General features: G+C 45.7%; 1 protein-coding gene across 4 annotated transcripts in view; it reads right to left on the bottom strand.

The window, feature by feature from the left end:
• LOC143929600 (tumor necrosis factor receptor superfamily member 6-like) overlaps positions 1-19067 on the bottom strand; it is a 73391-nt gene extending 54324 nt beyond the window's left edge. For 2 of the 4 annotated variants that reach the window (XM_077453491.1, XM_077453494.1), the window contains exon 1: positions 18898-19065. In XM_077453491.1, coding sequence (XP_077309617.1) covers positions 18898-18951 — 54 coding nt within the window. In that variant the 5' untranslated portion in view covers positions 18952-19065. Of the gene's footprint in view, positions 1-18897 lie in introns of all 4 variants that reach the window. The other 2 variants (XM_077453493.1, XM_077453492.1) reach the window with 2 other exon arrangements.
• Between the last annotated feature and the right edge of the window lie 1586 nt (positions 19068-20653).

The raw sequence follows: 20653 nt of genomic DNA, 5'->3' as shown, positions 1-20653 counted from the left end.
GGATCTCCTCTTGGCAGTGGGCTGTCCTAAGGTGCCTAGAGAATGATGATTTCCACATTATTAAACTGTGTGTGCAGAATTCCACGGTGATGGCCCCTCAGGGGCGGGTTCAAGACAACCTACATCCACAGTATCTCCTCAGTCTTCCCTGTTGGGTGATGCTGGACATCACCAAACCCAGAAGACTGTTGAGATCTTTTGGCGGCGGATAGGTACTGCGGGAGGGGGTTTTAACACCAGCTGGGTGCCATTTTTGTCTGGAGTTGGGCTTTAACCCCTTCCCGCCGAGCTGTGCGTACTCGGCTTCCGGGGGTATACCGGGATGATGCCTGCACCTCCCGCTGATGCCTGCACCTCCCGCTCTATCGGGAGCACCGATTCAAGATCCGGCGCCTCCGGCTGCTGGGGAGGAACTGGAACGAAGCCGTAATCAGCTTCGTTCCAGTATCCTAATCGTAAACACGGAAGCGACGTCATGACGTCACTTCCCGTTTACTCGGCTGCCAATGGCGCCGGTTTTAAAAATATATACAGTATTCAGAATCGCCGTTTTCGGCAATCTGAATACATTGAAGTGTAAAGGAGGGGTGGAGGGTCTTTTAGACCCCCGATCCCTCCATAAAGAGTACCTGCCACCACCTATTACTGTCACAAGGGATGTTTACATTCCTTGTGACAGCAATAAAAGTGATCAAATTTTTATTTATTTTTTTAAAACAATTTATTAATTTTCAAATAAATAAAATAAAAATAAAATTTTTTTTTTTTTAAAGCGCCCACCGTCCCCGCGAGCTCGCAAAGTAAAGAAAACCCATACGGAAGTCGCGCCCGCATATGTAAACGGTGTTCAAATTACACATGTGAGGTATCGCCGCGATCGTCAGAGCGAGAGCAATAATTCTAGTACTAGACCTCCTCTGCAACGCTAACCTGGTAACCGTAAAAAAAAAAATTAAAGCTTCGCCTATTGAGATTTTTAGGTACCGTACTTTGTCGTCAATCCACGAGTGCGTGCAATTATAAAGTGTGACATGTTTGGTATCTATTTACTCGACGTAACATTATCTTTCACATTATGCAAAAAAATTAGGCTAATTTTACTGTTTCGTTTTTTTTTTTAATTCATGAAAGTGTCCCTTTTTCCAAAAAATTGCGTTTAAAACACCACTGCGCAAATACTGTGTGACATAAAATATTGCAACAATCGCCGTTTTATTCTCTAGAGTCTCTGCTAAAAAAAAAATATATATATATATATATATATATATATAATGTTTGGAGGTTGCAAGTAATTTTCTAGCAAAAAAATATGGATTTTAACTTGTAAACACCAAATTTGAAATATAGGCTTAGTCATGAAAGGGTTAAATATTAAATCACATATTCAAATAACAACAGTCCTATAGTTTGGATTTGCTGAAATAGTGTCGGGTTAAGTGGCGCTGCCTAAAAACAGGTTCTTTTTACCAAGAGCCCAATAGTATCTATTGGGGCTCCATATTAGTAAACGCAAACCGCGTATACACCACACGGATCCCGAGGAACAATTGTGCTGTCTGGCTTTGAACACTACGGGAAGGGCTCTATCCCAAGGGGGACGCAGCTGAGATTCATCACCCCTATAGGGAGGTTTGTTTTTCGGATCCCCATAGATAGTGCCTTTTACTCACGCTGTGTTCATAGCATTAACATACACTTATTAAGGTACTTTCTGGGGGCAACCCGGAACCCCCCTTTTTTGGGGAGATTATTTTTCCAACCCCCTGATGGACTGTGGTCTCGCAGTATAACTCATTTTACGAGAGTTGTGGCTATTTTTTAATATAATAAATTTTTTGTTTTTTCTTTTGTTTTTTCTTTTGATGTGCTGTTTTTTTGCCTCTTATGGGTTGTGTTTTTTATGTTTTATATAAAACATTTTTTATGTTGTGTCAATAAATCATTTTTTACGGATTACACTATGGAGGCTTCCATTTTTTTCCCATGAGGACTTATGGAATCCATGCTGATGCATATTCAGTCATCTACTACAAAGTAAAGAACGGGACATCTGGAGATTGATCCTTAAGGCGCACAACCCCTGCAGGGGTACTTACTTTTGGTGAGTAGGATTCCTGGTGGGGGAGCACAGAAGTCACAGTGAAGACTGCATAGGAAGCACCAAAGTCACTTTAAGGATTTCTTAAGGACCTTTTGAACTAACACTATTGAACATTTATTTGGGACCTTAGTTCACATATATATTTTGTCCTGCATTTTTTACGTATATATACATATATATTTTTTGTGTACAATTTTTTGCATTTTTATTTTTATATTTTTATTTTTATTTTCCTTCATAATTTTTTTCACTTTTTACGGGTATATGCACTTTTTCATATATATATACATTTTTTAAACCTTCTATCACAAAAAGGGTTTGTTATTGTTTTTTCACCCCTTGTGTGCACTAACACATACACATTTCTTTCTTATTTATAATTGTCTCGATTTTTGGTATGTAAAGTGTCTACATATATTTTTTACAATTAACCATTAAGTTTATATATATATATCTGTGTTACACCACACAGGTTCAACTTAGACACTGATAAAACATTTTTGTCACCTAACACTGTTTGAGTATACATATGGGATTTTAGTTTGACCATTATTGTATGTTATACCAAATATACATAGATACTTCCATCACTATATATTGTTTTGGGGTACCTATGGTACTTTGGTATTTTTTGCTAGTAGGTTTAACATTGAGCAACAAAAATTTTTTTGTATTGTTGCAACTTGATTCATAATCGCATCAGGTTGCACATGTAGTTTGTGACACGTGATTTTCAGTTTTTTGGCTAAAGCTATATTTGATTTGAGATTGAGTGTTGTTTTACCCCCTATAAGATAATACTTTAACCTGTTCTAACATCGTAAGCTTTTGTTACCCCTGCTGTTTTGGAGATTTAATGCGCAACGGATGTGATTAGTAGTCCTCATTACTAGAGTTCCAGGTTTTGTGTCCACTGTTTTCGGTGGCCTATAGATTTACTACACCCACTGTTTATTTTTATTTTAATTTTGTTAGGGTGAAGTTGAGGTTCCCTCTAGTTTTCTGGGTTTTTGGAGATTTAATGCGCAACGGATGTGATTAGTAGTCCTCAATACTAGAGTTCCAGGTTTTGTGTCCACTGTCCCCGGTGGCCTATAGATTTACTACACCCACTGTTTATTTTAATTTTGTTAGGGTGAAGTTGAGGTTCCCTCTAGTTTTCTGGGTTTACTAATATGGAGCCCCAATAGATACTATTGGGCTCTTGGTAAAAAGATCTTGATTTTTATTATTATTCTTATTTGTATTTATTTTTATACATTTATACTCTTTGAGTCCACTTTGGAATGGAAACCTGTTTTTAGGCAGCGCCACTTAACCCAACACTATTTCAGCAAATCCACTCTCAAAGGAACCCCATTAAGGGATTCTCTTTTCTCCGGGCGGCAGCAGCCTATGTAGTGTCCTACATACAGGCTTATTACATTTATACAGAGGTTTATTTCTATTTTTATTTATTTTTATCTTTATTTGTCTGGCTTAAGCCACTCCTGGTGGTGAATAGCGCGGTTTTTCGATTTTTACTATAGTCCTATAGTTTGGTAGGTATTTACACAATATTATTGTATTGCTGCTAGGAGACTGTCATAACTGTGTATATTGGCTGTTGGACTGAACTGGAAACTGTTGTATAAGACTCCGTCTATTGTAAGCTCTGCGTTTACTGCATCAATTTTCATTATACTCCCTGGATTCATAACTAGAAGAAAGGTCTTTGACACAGTTATGCATTTTTTTTGCCCCTTGGCATCAACAGGCTTCTTGTAAACTTGTTATCTTAGGTAAAGGTCTTAGCACTTGACCAAGGCGAAGGAAGAGATCATCTGGACTGGATGGCTTAAGTAGGCAGGACTGACGAGCAGGATATCATCAACAGGCGAGTAACTGTGGCGAGAGAGGAGCTGGCAATTAGCCGACAGCTGAGCAGCCAGCTCAGAGAAGCAAGGGCCCAGCCCTAAAAAGCCAGATCCGATCCAGTGATGTGCACGAGCGCAGAGGCTCCTTCCGTTGTCTCTCTCCTCATAGGACAGATTCATAGCAGCAGGAGCGTTTGGCTCCCGCTGCGGCCAATCAAATCCAGTGACACGGGAGCGGCTTTTTCTGGGGGCTACCAATGCGGTGGGGCCTACCAAAACAGAGGGGCCTGGAGCGCCGGCATGGGACTTCAAAAGAAGAGGATCGGGGCTGCTCTGTGCAAAATACATGTTTGTTATGGCTTTTAAATGACAAAAAGTTGAGCTTTTTGAAAAATGACATTGTTGCTGTTTTTCAGCACATAATAGAAAAGTAAAGTAACTGACAGGTTCCTGTTGCGGGAGATTCCATTGAGGCTATTCCCTCAAGATTGCCTGTTTGACCCATGTGCTATATGATGCATATATCCATCGAATCTGGTAAGTGCAGGGCTTTTTTTCTCAGAGAATAGATGCAGGAACCCCCCCTTTCTGAGTCACCCCTTGTCTCTACCCAAACCCACCTCCGAGCCCTATTCCTTGGTTCCACCCCCTACCCACCTCCCAGTACCGCCCCTTTTAAAGAATACAGAACCACATATCATTTTGTGGTGCTCAGTAATTTGTATGGAATTTGGTAATTATAGCAAGAAAAGTAGTAAAATAGATACCCTGAAGCCAGTAACAATAGACCCCCCCCCCCCAGCAACAATAGATCCCTCTACCAACAATGGACCATACGCAACAAAATCTCCCCTCTACTAACAATAGACTATCGGCAGCAACAACAGATCTCCCCACAGCCAGCATCAATAGATTTTCCGTCAGCCAACAACAATAGATCCCTCCCTCAAGAGTAGATCTCTCCCAGAAACATCTACCCCCCCGCCCCAGCAATATAAGACCCACCCTCAGCAACAATAGGTCTCCCACCAGCAACATTAGACCTCCTCAGCAACAATAGACCCCCCTGCAAAAATAGACCCCCTCCAACTAGAATAGATTTCCCCAAACAACAGACCCAGCAGCACACCCCAGCTTTTCTTGCCATTACATACAGTCAGTGCTGGAGGTGGCGGAACTGAGTTCCCCCGCGTTCCGCTGAAAAAAAGCCCTGGGTAAGCGTGATCACTTTACCATATTGATTGCACCTTCGAGATCAAATTGAACCACCCAAGAAAGACTTTTGCACATCAGTTTTATTTTATTTTCATTTCACTTTTATTTTTTGATTGAAGGTGGACTTTCTCAAGATGGTTTTATATTCATTTGGAAATCATCTCTGATTGTTATATTTTTTATATATTCATTCATGTATATTTTTCACATTTTGCTCTGGCTCCTTTCGGCCATCTTTGATTCACATGTTTCAGTTTGTTCACTTTAGCGCCACACTATTATTGTTTTTAACCCTGTTTTGCACTATATGCCTAGTGGTGTGTTCACAGCTTATCTATTCTCTAAGCGCAATTTTTCTTTTAATTATATATTTAAATTGAAATACTTGCCTCAGATAGCTAGGATTTTTTTTTTAAAAGAATATCAACGATGGCTCACTTTGTATTTTTCTCATGAAAGGTTTACTTTAAAAGGTCATTTTTTTTTTTTAACCAAAGTTATGTAGTCATTAAAAGTAAATAAATGGGTTTATTGGAATGTAACATAATATCTCTATGAAGCACCTGAATTTCTCGAAATGTCAGCCTCCGGTAATCCCCTTTACAGCAACAAAGAGGTAGAATTTCAAAGTCAACACAGGAGGGTACTTCCTATGTTTTTCACTTAGGCCCTTATTCACAACATGGTGCAGAGACGTCAGTTTTTCTTGCACGAGTTCTACAAGGGCACAAAAACAAACAATTGTTCTCTATGTGCCCTTTTCATAACACTGTTATCACGTGCAGATTTTTTCTGCATGGGAGATAAAACTGACATGGCATCGACATTGGTATGAATCGGGCACATAACTGACATGCATGAAAACTGATGTAAACTGATGTCTCTGCAAGTGAAATCGGTGCAGGTTCCCCTTCAGTTTTCATGCACGTATGGTGTCACCCAACTTTTCATGCCTAAGCCTTTTTCTGACACTTGTTGCTTACAAGTTAAAATCAGTGTTTTTTTCCTAGAAAATTACTTAGAACCCCCAAACATTATATATACCATATTTATCGGCGTATAACATACACTTTTTTCCCCCTAAAATCAGGGGGAAATTGGGGGTGCGTGTTATACGCCGATCCCCCGCTGTTGCTAACGCTTTCTGCCGCTCTCTGCGGCTTCTGTGTATTTTCGGCCGCACGCGGCCATTCTCAGCTATTTTTACCGTTCTCGGCTATCTTCGGCCGCACTCGGCCGTTCTTGGCGGCTTTCGGAAAGGCGAGTGTGGCCGAAAATAGCCGAGAATGGCCGAGTGCGGCCGAAAATACCCGAAAGCCGCCGAGAGCAGCCGAGAGCTACCATTTTTAAAGGCCAAATGACTGACAAGGCTGCAAATGCAAGGCTGCATATGACTGACAAGGCTGCAAACGACTGACAAGGCTGCAAAGCAAGGCTGCAAACAACTGACAAGGCTGCAAATGACTGACAGGGCTGCAAATGACGGACAAGGCTGCAAATGCAAAGCTGCAATGCAAGGCTGCAAACAACTGACAAGGCTGCAAACGATGGACAGGGCTGCAAATGACTGACAAGGCTGCAATGCAAGGCTGCAAATGACACTGATAAGGCTGCATTGATGGGCATTTAAATGTAATTTTTTTTCCTTAAACTTCCCTCCTAAAAGTTTTTTTCTTTTAAATTCCCTCCTAAACTTGGGGTGCGTGTTATATGCCGGTGGGTGTTATACGCCGATAAATATGGTATATATATATATATATATATATATATATATATATATATATATATATATTTTTTTTGCAGAAACCCTAGAGAATAAAATGTCAGTCGTTGCAATTTTTTATGTCACACAGCTATCTTTCAAATGCAATTTTTTTGGAAGAAATACACTTTCACGAATAATAAAAAAAAAAAAAAACAGTAAAGTTAGTCCGATTTTTTTGTATAATGTGAAAGATGATGTTCCGCCAAGTAAATAGATACCCAACATGTCATGCTTTAAAATTGCGCACACTGTTATTTTAATCTATTTCCCAAAGACAATCTCTGGATATGACGCCGAGCACTCAACTTTCTTTGGTCGACCATGGCGAGGCCTGTTCTGAGTGGAACCTGTCCTGTTAAACCGCTGTATGGTCTTGGCCACCATGCTGCAGCTCCGTTTCAGGGTCTTGGCAATCTTCTTATAGCCTAGGTCAGGCATGTCCAAAGTCCGGCACGCGGTCCGGTTTTGAACGGCCCGCCTGCTCTTTCTCAATTTATTGTGCCATGGGAGCAGGGCTGTCAGATCAGCCGATCCCCGGCACTGTGAGAAGCTCGGTGAGCTTCAAAAGTGAAAGTAAAGTGCAGAGGATTGTGCTGTGCTCTCTGCTTCCCCCTACAGTGCAGTACCCGGCTGAATGAGGAAGCTGCAAAGGTACTGTACTACAAGCTAGATTCGTGTTAAAAAGGCCTTTATTCATGCGTGTGTATGTATGTATGTGTATGCATGTGTCTGTATTTGTGTGCATGTATGTCTGTATGTGTGTGTGTATGTGCACATGTGTCTGTATGTGTGTGTGCACATGTGTCTGTATGTGTGTGAGTGCACATGTGTCTGTGTGAGTGCACATGTGTCTGTGTGTGTGCACATGTGTCTGTATGTGTGTGTGCACATGTGTCTGTATGTGTGTGTGCACATGTGTCTGTATGTGTGTGTGTGTGCGCACACGTGTCTGTATGTGTGTGTGTGTGTGCACATGTGGCTGTATGTGTGTGTGTGCACATGTGTCTGTATGTGTGTGTGTGTGCACATGTGTCTGTATGTGTGTGTGTGTGCACATGTGTCTGTATGTGTGTGTGTGTGCACATGTGTCTGTATGTGCACATGTGTCTGTGTGTGTGTGTGCACATGTGTCTGTATGTGTGTGTGTGTGTGCACATGTGTCTGTATGTGTGTGTGTGTGCACATGTGTCTGTATGTGTGTGTGTGTGTGCACATGTGTCTGTGTGTGTACATGTGTCTGTGTGTGTGCACATGTGTCTGTGTGTGTGTGCACATGTGTCTGTGTGTGTGTGCGCACATGTGTCTGTGTGTGCGCACATGTGTCTGTGTGTGTGTGCGCACATGTGTCTGTATGTGTGTGTGTGCACATGTGTCTGTATGTGTGTGTGTGCACATGTGTCTGTATGTGTGTGTGTGCACATGTGTCTGTATGTGTGTGTGTGCACATGTGTCTGTATGTGTGTGTGTGCGTGTGTGTGTGTGCACATGTGTCTGTATGTGTGTGTGTGTGTGTGTGCACATGTGTCTGTATGTGTGTGTGTGCACATGTGTCTGTATGTGTGTGTGCGCACATGTGTCTGTGTGTGTGTTTTTTTTTTTTTTATTGCACTGCACCAAAAGCACCCTACATTTTCCAATGTGTGGGGTACCATTAAGAATTAACGGTGCCCCCTAAAGTGCAGAGCATTCGTCTGTGTGTTGGGAACGAGTGCGACAAAGGCAAGAGAATTCTTGTTGGGCTGTGTATTAGTGCTCGGATGGACACACTTAGACCGAATTTTCAATGGTTCAAAGAATGTCAGGCAAAATGGTTGGCCCTCAGGCATGTTCACTTCATCAAATCCGGCCCACTTTGAAAAAAGTTTGGACACCCCTGGCCTAGGCCATCTTTATGTAGAGTAACAATTCTTTTTGTTTTCAGATCCTCAGAGAGTTCTTTGCCATGAGGTGCCATGTTGAACTTCCAGTGACCAGTATGAGAGAGTGAGAGCGATAACACCAAATTTAACACACCTGCTCCCCATTCACACCTGAGACCTTGAGACACTAATGAGTCACATGACACCGGGGAGGGAAAATGGCTAATTGGGCCCAATTTGGACATTTTCACTTATTGGTGTACTCACTTTTGTTGCCAGCGGTTTAGACATTAATGGCTGTGTGTTGAGTTACTTTGAGGGGACAGCAAATTTACACTGTTATACAAGCTGTACACTCACTACTTTACATTGTAGACAAGTGTCATTTCTTCAGTGTTGTCACATGAAAAGAAAGAATAAAATATTCACAAAAATGTGAGGGGTGTACTCACTTTTGTGAGATACTGTATGTAATTTTATCTCATCACCCAGGCACCCAACGGGATCCCATTTCTGGGGTGTTTGTGAAATCCCCTTTTCCTAGTGTTATATGTCTCTGGAAAAGGAAGCAGCAAGCGTCAATACTATGTGATTTCCTTATTGGTGTCACACAGGGGATTCCCCTTGTGTGAGGTCCTGCCATGTACTCTGCTGGGGTTGAACAGGAACGAGATCATGTAAATTATCCATGCAAATTTTTAGAGATATACCATCATGAATTGTCACAACAATCAAACTATAAATGCAACTGTAAAAGAATAGAAACAATACATAAAAAAGTCCTTAAAGGGAACTAGTGCAAATGTCTTTATAGAATGTAAAATCTTGAGTGCTTGAATACCAGATTCCCAGGATACCCCATATAGTGAATATTCCACTGCATGCTTGGTAATACACACCGCACTAAATGTCAGTGACCCCCCTTACTATACAGCAAGAGGAGTCATCAACGTTTAAAGCGGAGTCCCACCTAAAAGTGAAAGTTCCGCTTATCTAATTAGTCACCCCCCCCCCCCCCCCTCCATGCCACATTTGGCACCTTTCTGGGGAAAGGGGGAATGGGTACCTGTTTTTGACTGATACCTGTACCCACTTTCGTCGGACCTCGACGAGTTAGAGAGCACAGCGGATTTCGCGCATGCACAGTAGGGCCCTGGCTGTGAAGCCACAAGGCTTCACTGCCAGGTTCCCTTACCGGCAATCAGGCATGTACTGGCCATCGGGACTACCGGGAGTTTCCCGGTGGGCCGATGGCTCAGTGGGCCACTCTGATGTAAGGGGGCTGGTGATGGGACACTCTGATGTAAGGGGGCTGGTGATGGGATACTCTGATGTAAGGGGGTGCTAATGGGCCACTCTGAAGTAAGGGGGTGCTGATGGGCCACTCTGAAGTAAGGGGCTGCTGATGGGACTCTGATGTAAGGGGGCTGGTGATGGGACACTCTGATGTAAGGAGGTGCTGATGGGACACTCTGATGTAAGGGGGCTGGTGATGGGACACTCTGATGTAAGGGGGCGCTGATGGGACACTCTGATGTAAAGGGGTGCTGATGGGACACTCTGATGTTAGGGGGGTGCTGATGGGACACTCTGATGTTAGGGGGTGCTGATGGGACACTCTGATGTTAGGGGGTGCTGATGGGACACTCTGATGTAAGGGGGTGCTGATGGGACACTCTGATGTAAAGGGGTGCTGATGGGACACTCTGATGTTAGGGGGGTGCTGATGGGACACTCTGATGTTAGGGGGTGCTGATGGGACACTCTGATGTTAGGGGGTGCTGATGGGACACTCTGATGTAAGGGGGCGCTGATGGGACACTCTGATGTAAAGGGGTGCTGATGGGACACTCTGATGTAAGGGGGCGCTGATGGGACACTCTGATGTAAAGGGGTGCTGATGGGACACTCTGATGTTAGGGGGGTGCTGATGGGACACTCTGATGTTAGGGGGTGCTGATGGGACACTCTGATGTAAGGGGGCGCTGATGGGACACTCTGATGTAAGGGGGTGCTGATGGGACACTCTGATGTAAGGGGGTGCTGATGGGACACTCTGATGTAAGGGGGTGCTGATGGGACACTCTGATGTAAAGGGGTGCTGATGGGACACTCTGATGTAAGGGGGCGCTGATGGGACACTCTGATGTTAGGGGGTGCTGATGGGACACTCTGATGTTAGGGGGTGCTGATGGGACACTCTGATGTAAGGGGGTGCTGATGGGACACTCTGATGTAAAGGGGTGCTGATGGGACACTCTGATGTTAGGGGGGGTGCTGATGGGACACTCTGATGTAAGGGGGTGCTGATGGGACACTCTGATGTAAAGGGGTGCTGATGGGACACTCTGATGTTAGGGGGGTGCTGATGGGACACTCTGATGTTAGGGGGTGCTGATGGGACACTCTGATGTAAGGGGGTGCTGATGGGACACTCTGATGTAAAGGGGTGCTGATGGGACACTCTGATGTTAGGGGGGTGCTGATGGGACACTCTGATGTTAGGGGGTGCTGATGGGACACTCTGATGTTAGGGGGTGCTGATGGGACACTCTGATGTAAAGAGGTGCTGATAGTACACTCTGATGTTAGGGGGGTGCTGATGGGACACTCTGATGTAAAGAGGTGCTGATGGGACACTCTGATGTTAGGGGGGTGCTGATGGGACACTCTGATGTTAGGGGGGTGCTGATGGGACACTCTGATGTTAGGGGGGTGCTGATGGGACACTCTGATGTAAGGGGGTGCTGATGGGACACTCTGATGTAAGGGGTGCTGATGGGACACTCTGTTGTAAGGCGGCTGGTGATGGGACACTCTGATGTAAGGAGGCTGGTGATGGGATACTCTGATGTAAGGGAGTGCTGATGGGACACTCAAAATGTAAGTGGGCCGGTCTGGATGAAGTCCAGGGCCAAATTTCTGTCCCAGTCCAGCCCTGCCAGCAATGGCGGCTGCAGCACCCAACAGCCGATGGAAACATCAGCTGGGACGTCGACATTGCTGGACTCCAGGACAGGTAATTGTCCTAATATTAAAAATCAGCAGCTACAATATGCGTAGCTGCTGACTTTTGATTTTTGGAGGGGAGGGGGCGAAACTCCACTTTAAAGGTCATGGGGAGATCTTCCTGGTGGCTCCTGGTACGCATCCTTTCCCCCCCTCAATGCGATCCCAGTGTTACTCAAATAAGGTCAATAGGCAGGCAGTATAGTCAAAATAAAAACAGAGAAGAAGCCTCTCATAGTAAATCTCTTGGTAAATTTATTAAAAGTGGCTTAAAGGCGGTAACAAAATCCATCGGACATCATAGAAAATGGTTCGCTGTTACATCCAAAAAGATAAATGCCGCCTGTTACCAGGCGTGTGTTCCACCTGCGGACAGAAAGTAAAGCAGGGATCAACTTCTTAACGTGTTTTGTCCTCGAGCAGGGACGTCTTCAGGAACAGGAAGTTCCCTTGTGTGCCATCTATTTTATAAAATCTGAGATGCATTAATGACCCCTCCCCATCCAATCCTTTTAGAGTTAACAAATATTATATATGTACAAATTACCAGTCCACTGAACAATCTGGTCCGCATAGACCCGACCAAATCAATGACCTGCGGCGGCCGGTCCACATGGGGTGCAGGGGCCCCGCCCCCCCCATCCATGAGCCCGGCCCCTAATTTACATGCAGTGCGCCAGACGCATGGATTCCAATTTTTTTTTGTAGGATATGATTAGAGTCTGAGGCTTTAATTAGCTTCAAAATAGGGTGGGCTCGGGACGCAGAGCACTGTACCCTGAGCCCACCCAGTTGCTGCTCCCCACCGGCCCCACAGTGCCCCCCTGTGTGCTCCCCCCCCAGTGTCTCCCTGTGTGCTCCCCCCAGTCTCCCCCTGTGTGCTTTCTCTCCCCCCACACAGTGTCCCCCTGTATGCTCTCCCCCCAGTGTCCTCCTGTGTGCTCCCCCCCCAGTGTCCCCCTATGTGCTTTCTCTCCCCCCCCACACAGTGCCCCCCTGTGTGCTCCCCCCCCCCAGTGTCTCGCTGTGTGCTTTCTCTCCCCCCACACAGTGTCCCCCTGTGTGCTCCCCCCCCCAGTGTCCCCCTGTGTGCTCTCCTCCCCCCAGTGTCCCCCTGTGTGCTCCCCCCCCCCCAGTGTCTCCCTGTGTGCTTTCTCTCCCCCCACACAGTGTCCCCCTGTGTGCTCCCCCCCAGTGTCCCCCTGTGTGCTCTCCTCCCCCCAGTGTCCCCCTGTGTGCTCCCCCCCAGTGTCTCCCTGTGTGCTTTCTCTCCCCCCCACACAGTGACACCCTGTGTGCTTCCCCCCCCCCTGTCTCCCTGTGCAGGTGTGGTTTGAGTGTGGGGACAAAGGGGGCCCCATGATCTTCTATTGCCCGGGGGCCCCATGAGTTGTCAGTCCGCCCCTGGCGGGGACCAACTGACTGTCGGGGGTGGTGCCGCCGGACACATTGCCAGCCCCCCCCCCCCCCCCCCCAAAAAAAAATCACCACCAGCCGCCACTGGTTAGAACTAACAGGTTCACTCATACTCTAAATATCAGAATGTTTGAACTACTGGTAAAGAATGACATGTTTTATTCTATGTTCCTCCAGACACGCTTCGATACCATAACTTTTGGACCCAGAACCAGAACTGAGTCTTAGATTTAGACTGTACAACTATAAGAGAAATCATAACAGATGCAATCTGTCACTAGCAATAACAGCAGTGTTGGTAACAGTTTTATAACCTGTTGATCCTGCCAGAAAACCAGTTATTTTTCCACTTCCTTTAGTAGGCCAAGCTCTGCATAAAAAATGGCAGTTAGAGAAGATGAAAAATGTAAAGTAGTATTCAGCCCAAACGCAAGCATTTATTATACAAGTTCTTAGATGTGATGGCTGCATTCGTTTTCTTTTTTAGGCTTTCTTTTTTCTATTTTCACCTGATGACCTGTTCAGTTCATTTTTTATTTTTTATTTTTTTATTTTTTTATTTTTTCAACAGAACAAGCTGTCCTGCAGATATAGCAGTTAGAGACAAACCATTTACCACTGGCGGGGGGGATTACAAGAATCAGATTTTATTTTGTGAAAACCTTTATACCAAAAGAGAAAAAAAACGGTTTGCTGTAACTGCTTATAAAGTGTGAGCTGGAGTTTGGCTTCAATTTGTTAGTGTAGCTAAATCTGCCAGTACATCTAACCCTCTCCTCCCCACAGACTGATGACAATGCTGCTGTCCAGAGGTGTCTCTGTTGCTACTTTATCCCGAGTGAAAAAATTTGAGGTTATGGGTGGGTGTATAATATTCCTGGTCTGTCCAATCCAAATAGTCTAACCCCTCCGGACTTTGAAAGACAGACCAAGTAGGTCGGTAAAATAAGTAAAGTTTATTACAATAAATTCCTAAAAATATTAAAAGTATTGATGTATTTTGTACAATGCCAATATTTTTAGGAAGTTATTGTAATAAACTTTACTTATTTTACCGACCTACTTGGTCTGTCTTCCAAAGTCCGGAGCGGTAAGGCCGTGCCATTAGGCACCAGGTCTTTTTTTTACATTTACATAGAGTGGGGGCGCTCTAATACAGGAGGTGTGTTACCGGCCAGATCACCAGGTGAGAACAGAAGGAAAAAAAGCCAAAAAAAATAAAATGAATGCAGACGCTACATTCAATGATTGGTAAGCTGCGATATGTTACATTTCTGGTTGTGGGTTTAATTCCGCTTTACGCCCACGTTTGCGCCAAAGCCGGCTTTGAAATCAAGTGATGTCACTCGAAATCTCACAGCCGCAGGTCAGTGCGACTTCAGGTGTCCTCATTACAGAGCCACCAGAGTGCCTCTTTACATCAGGTGTCTCCATCACATCAGGTGTCCCCATCAGCGTGCCTCCCTAACATAATATGTGCCCATCAGAGTGCCCCCTTAACATAATATGTCCCCATCAGCGTGCCCCCTTAACATAATATGTGCCCATCAGAGTGCCCCTTTAACATAATATGTGCCCATCAGCGTGCCTCCCTAACATAATATGTGCCCATCAGAGTGCCCCCTTAACATAATATGTCCCCATCAGCGTGCCCCCTTAACATAATATGTGCCCATCAGAGTGCCCCTTTAACATAATATGTGCCCATCAGCGTGCCTCCCTAACATAATATGTGCCCATCAGAGTGCCCCCTTAACATAATATGTCCCCATCAGCGTGCCCCCTTAACATAATATGTGCCCATCAGAGTGCCCCCTTAACATAATATGTGCCCATCAGCGTGCCTCCTTAACATAATATGTGCCCATCAACGTGCCTCCTTAACATAATATGTGCCCATCAACGTGCCCCCTTAACATAATATGTCCCCATCAGCATGGCCCCTTAACATAATATGTGCCCAACAGAGTGCCCCCTTAACATAATATGTGCCCATCAACGTGCCCCCTTAACATAATATGTCCCCATCAGCATGCCCCCTTAACATAATATGTGCCCATCAGAGTGCCTCCTTAACATAATATGTGCCCATCAGAGTGCCTCCTTAACATAATATGTTCCCATCAGAGTGCCCCTTTAACATAATATGTGCCCATCAGCGTGCCTCCCTAACATAATATGTGCCCATCAGAGTGCCCCCTTAACATAATATGTCCCCATCAGCGTGCCCCCTTAACATAATATGTGCCCATCAGAGTGCCCCTTTAACATAATATGTGCCCATCAGTGTGCCTCCCTAACATAATATGTGCCCATCAGAGTGCCCCCTTAACATAATATGTCCCCATCAGCGTGCCCCCTTAACATAATATGTGCCCATCAGAGTGCCCCTTTAACATAATATGTGCCCATCAGCGTGCCTCCCTAACATAATATGTGCCCATCAGAGTGCCCCCTTAACATAATATGTGCCCATCAGCGTGCCCCCTTAACATAATATGTGCCCATCAGTGTGCCCCCTTAACGTAATATGTGCCCATCAGCGTGCCCCCTTAACATAATATGTGCCCATCAGAGTGCCCCCTTAACATAATATGTGCCCATCAACGTGCCCCCTTAACATAATATGTGCCCATCAACGTGCCCCCTTAACATAATATGTGCCCATCAGAGTGCCTCCTTAACATAATATGTGCCCATCAGCGTGCCTCCTTAACATAATATGTGCCCATCAGCGTGCCCCCTTAACATAATATGTGCACATCAGCGTGCCTCCTTAACATAATATGTGCCCATGAGCATGCCACCTTAACATAATATGTGCCCATCAGAGTGCCCCCTTAACATAATATGTGCCCATCAGAGTGCCACCTTAACATAATATGTGCCCATCAACGTGCCCCCTTAACATAATATGTGCCCATCAGAGTGCCTCCTTAACATAATATGTGCCCATCAGCGTGCCCCCTTAACATAATATGTGCCCATGAGCATGCCACCTTAACATAATATGTGCCCATCAGAGTGCCCCCTTAACATAATATGTGCCCATCAGCGTGCCCCCTTAACATAATATGTCCCCATGAGCGTGCCACCTTAACATAATATGTGCCCATCAGAGTGCCCCCTTAACATAATATGTGCCCATCAGCGTGCCCCCTTAACATAATATGTGCCCATGAGCATGCCACCTTAACATAATATGTGCCCATCAGAGTGCCCCCTTAACATAATATGTGCCCATCAGCGTGCCACCTTAACATAATATGTGCCCATCAGAGTGCCCCCTTAACATAATATGTGCCCATCAGCGTGCCACCTTAACATAATATGTGCATGAAGTCGCACAATGTAGGTTGTCTATGTAGGTCTCCCCTGAAATTGCTAAAAATAGCGCAGGAACTCCTTTTTCGAATCGGTGAGGCACCGCAAAGCCGGCGTTGTGCCGATTTGAACAGTTCCATTGCCGACAATAGGGTGTGATTTGGACCCGTCGAATCGCATGAGAGGTCACCTCCAGTGTGATCGTGGGCTTAAACATCATCATTTATTCAAAATGCTGCCAGTTGTCATTTCCTTGGGGCACTAAACGGCCCGTTTTAGCCCGCGGCTGGTTACGCTGTGTAGCATGCACAGTGCCAAAGGATTCCATTTGTTTTACAACGCGAGAAAATGGGGCTGGTTCACTAAAGTAAAATAGACTGTGCACTTTGCAAAGTGCAGTTGCAGCTCTGCTCCATAGCTTAGTAAATGAGGGGAAGCTCTGCTGACTTCCATCATCCAATCATGTGCAAGCAAAAATGAATTTTTTTGTTTCTTTGCATGTAATTGGGTATTCTTTTCAAAGTGAAGCTCTCCTCATTTACCAAGTCCTGGAGCAAATACTCTTGGAGAGTACAATGACACTTTGCGAAGTGTGCAGTCTATTTGCTTTTAGTAAATCAACTCCAAATGTTTGCCCCCTTTTTTTTACGTTAAATTCAGACATAAAATATGAACAAAGCATATCCCTCTATAGTGTGTACTTGTCTCAATCCAGACACTAAGGGGTTGATTTACTAAAGGCAAACAGGCTGTGCAAGTGCATTTGCTTCAGAGCTTAGTAAATGAGGCAAAGCTTCACTTTGCAGGGAATAGCCAATCACGTGCAAGGAAAATAGAAAAAAAACAGCATTTTTGCTTGCACACAATTGAATGATGGAAGTCAGCAGAGCTACCCCTCATTAACCACTTGAGACCTGCGCTATAGCCGAATGACGGCTACAGCGCGGACCTCCTTTGCCGGGACGATGTCAATAGACATCGTCCCGTGCACGAGCGCCCTGCGCGCCCCCTGAGGGGCGTGCGCGGCGCGCTCTGTGATCGGCGAGTCTATGAGACTCGCCTGATCACTGATCCGAGCAAGGGGTCGATCCCGACCCCTTATCACGTGATCAGCTGTCAGCCAATGACAGCTGATCATGTGATACAACGGAGCCGGTGGCCATGATCGGGACATTAGTCCCGATCACGGCCAGCCCTGCCAGTGCCCACCTGCCCCCTGCCAGTGCCACCTCATTAAAAAATAAGTGCCCCCCGTCAGTGCCACCCAGCAGTGCCCATAGTGCCACCCAGCAGTGCCAACAGTGCCACCCAGCAGTGCCCACAATCTGCCTCAAGAAAGGTGCTGCACCCCAGTGCCACATATCCGTGCACATCAGTGTCATCTACCAGTGCCCATCAGTGCCCAGCAGTGCCGCCCATCAGTGCCCAGCAGTGCCACCTATCAGAGCCACCTATCAGTGCCCATCAGTCCCATCTATCAATGGTACCTATCAGTGCCCCTTAGTGCCACCCATCCATGCCACCCATCCGTGCCACCCATCCGTGCCATCTTATCTGTGCCCATCTTTGCCCATCAGTGCCGCCTTATCTGTGCCCAATCAGTACTGCCTTATCTGTGCCTATGGGTGCCACCTTATCTGTGCCAATTAGTGCCGCCTTAACTATGCCTATCAGTGCCCACCAGTGCAGCCTATCAGTGCCCACCAATGCAGCCTATCAGTGCCCACCAGTGCAGCCTATCAGTGCCGCCTCATCAGCACACTTCAATGAAGGAGAAAAATGACCTGTTTGCAAAATTTTATAAGAAACTATTAAACATGATTTTTTTTTTTTTTGCATCTTTTTTTGTTTGTTTAGCAAAAAATAAAACTCCGAGCTGTAATTAAATACCACCAAAAGAAAGCTCTATTTGTGGGAAAAAAATGATAAAAATGTCATTTGGGTACAGTGTTGTATGCCCGCGCAATTGTCATTCAAAGTGCATCAACGCTGAAAGCTGAAAATTGGTCTGGGACTGAGGGGGGTTTAAGTGCCCAGTAAGCAAGTGGTTAATAAAGCTCTAGAGCAGCTGCTCTTGCAGAGTGCATCGTCTATTTGCATTTAGTAATTGAACCCCTTTAACCTCACTACTCCTGTCTCTTTACCTTGCAAGTCCATTGATGACTTCAGAGTAAATGCCCTTTTTTTGCCCCTTGGCATGAACCTCATATTCATTCGAAAATACATTGATAATATTCGGCTGCTGGCTTGCCTTGTCTGATCCAGGCAGACTTCATTCTGCAGAGTTCCTGTGGGGGACGGGGGGGGGGGGGGCACTGCCATCAGAAAACACAAGAATAAGGTGCTACTTACAGTCACAAGATAATACAATGCCATCCCTCGTGGTGCCAGTCTTATTATATCCATATCTATGCTGCAGCTTTAGCGTGGTGTGGCCGATGTCTCCATAACCGATGTACACAAGTACTTTGCATAATTTCCCTGCAGGAACTCAGACTATTTATTTTTGCTTTTGCTTCCGCAAAGAAAATTTGTTTTGCCAACAAATCCGCCTCCTTTGCTGCCTGGGGCGGTTTTTAGATCTTTCACACAGAGATTAAAATCTTTAAAGAGGAAGTAAACCCTGATGAGTTTACTTCCTATTTCATTCCCTGCAAAGCCAAAGCATAATGGACTACTGTGCATCGCATCGCATCGCATCGCATAGTAGTCCATTATGTGTCACTTACTTGACACAGGAGCCAGCGAAGTCACCACTGTCCCCTGTAGTCCGCCGCATCCATCTTCTTGGTGGGGTCTCGCAGCTCAGCCGACGTCATCTCGGCGAAGCCGCGATGACGTCACTCCCGCTCATGCGCACGGGAGCCGACACGCGCGGCAGGTCCGTCGTTGAGAATGCCGCGCTCAGTGCGCCTGCGCGCCGCTGTCTACGGCGCCTGTTTTCGGCCAAATATCTCCTAAACCATATAGGTTTAGGAGATATTTCTTGGACCTACAGGTAAGCCTTAATCTAGGCTTACCTGTAGGTCAAAGTGGTTTGTAAGGGTTTACAACCACTTTAAATGTACCCATCGGAGTGCTCCTTAACATAAAATAAGGGGCATGCTGATGGGCACATTTTATGTTAAGGGGGAACACTGATAGGCACATATGTTAGTGGGGGCACACTATTGGGGCGCATATTATGTTAAGGGGGCATGCTGATGGGGACACCTGCTGTAAGGTGGCACTGTAATTTGGACACCTGATGTAAAGGGGCACTGATGGGGACACCTGATGTAAAGGGGCACTGATGGGGACACCTGATGTTAGGTAGCCCTGTAATGGGGACCCCTGATGTAAGGTGGCACTCTGATGGGGACACCTGACGTAAGGTGGCACTGTAATGGGGACACCTGATGTAAAGGGGCACTCTGAAGGGGACACCAGATGTAAGGTGGCACTGTAATAGGGACACCTGATGTAAAGGGGCACTCTGATGGGGACACCAAATGTAAGGTGGCACTGTAATGCGGACACCTGATGTAAAGGGGCACTGATGGGGACACCTGATGTTAGGTGGCCCTGTAATGGGGACACCTGATGTAAAGGGGCACTCTGGTGGGGACCCCTGATGTAAGGTGGCACTCTGATGGGGACACCTGATGTAAAGGGGCACTCTGAAGGGGACACCTGATGTAAGGTGGCACTGTAATGGGGACACCTGATGTAAAGGGATACTCTGATGGGGACATCAGATGTAAGGTGGCACTGTAATGGGGACACCTGATGTAAAGGGGCACTGATGGGGACACCTGATGTAAGGTGGCACTGTAATGGGGACACCTGATGTAAAGGGGTACTCTGATGGGGACATCAGATGTAAGGTGGCACTGTAATGGGGACACCTGATGTAAAGGGGCACTCATGGGGACACCTGATGTAAGGTGGCACTGTAATGGGGGACACCCGATGTAAAGGGGCACTCTGATGGGGACACCAGATGTAAGGTGGCACTGTAATGGGGACACCTGATGTAAAGGGGCACTGATGGGGACACCTGATGTTAGGTGGCCCTGTAATGGGGACACCTGATGTAAAGGGGCACTCTGATGGGGACACCTGATGT

Source organism: Lithobates pipiens, unplaced genomic scaffold, assembly GCF_037356315.1.
Source record: "Lithobates pipiens isolate NorthernLeopardFrog02 unplaced genomic scaffold, aLitPip1_a1.2 Scaffold_24, whole genome shotgun sequence".
Lineage (NCBI taxonomy): Eukaryota > Metazoa > Chordata > Amphibia > Anura > Ranidae > Lithobates > Lithobates pipiens.
Note: the sequence above shows the minus strand (reverse complement) of the source record. Positions and strands in the feature narration are given on the sequence as shown.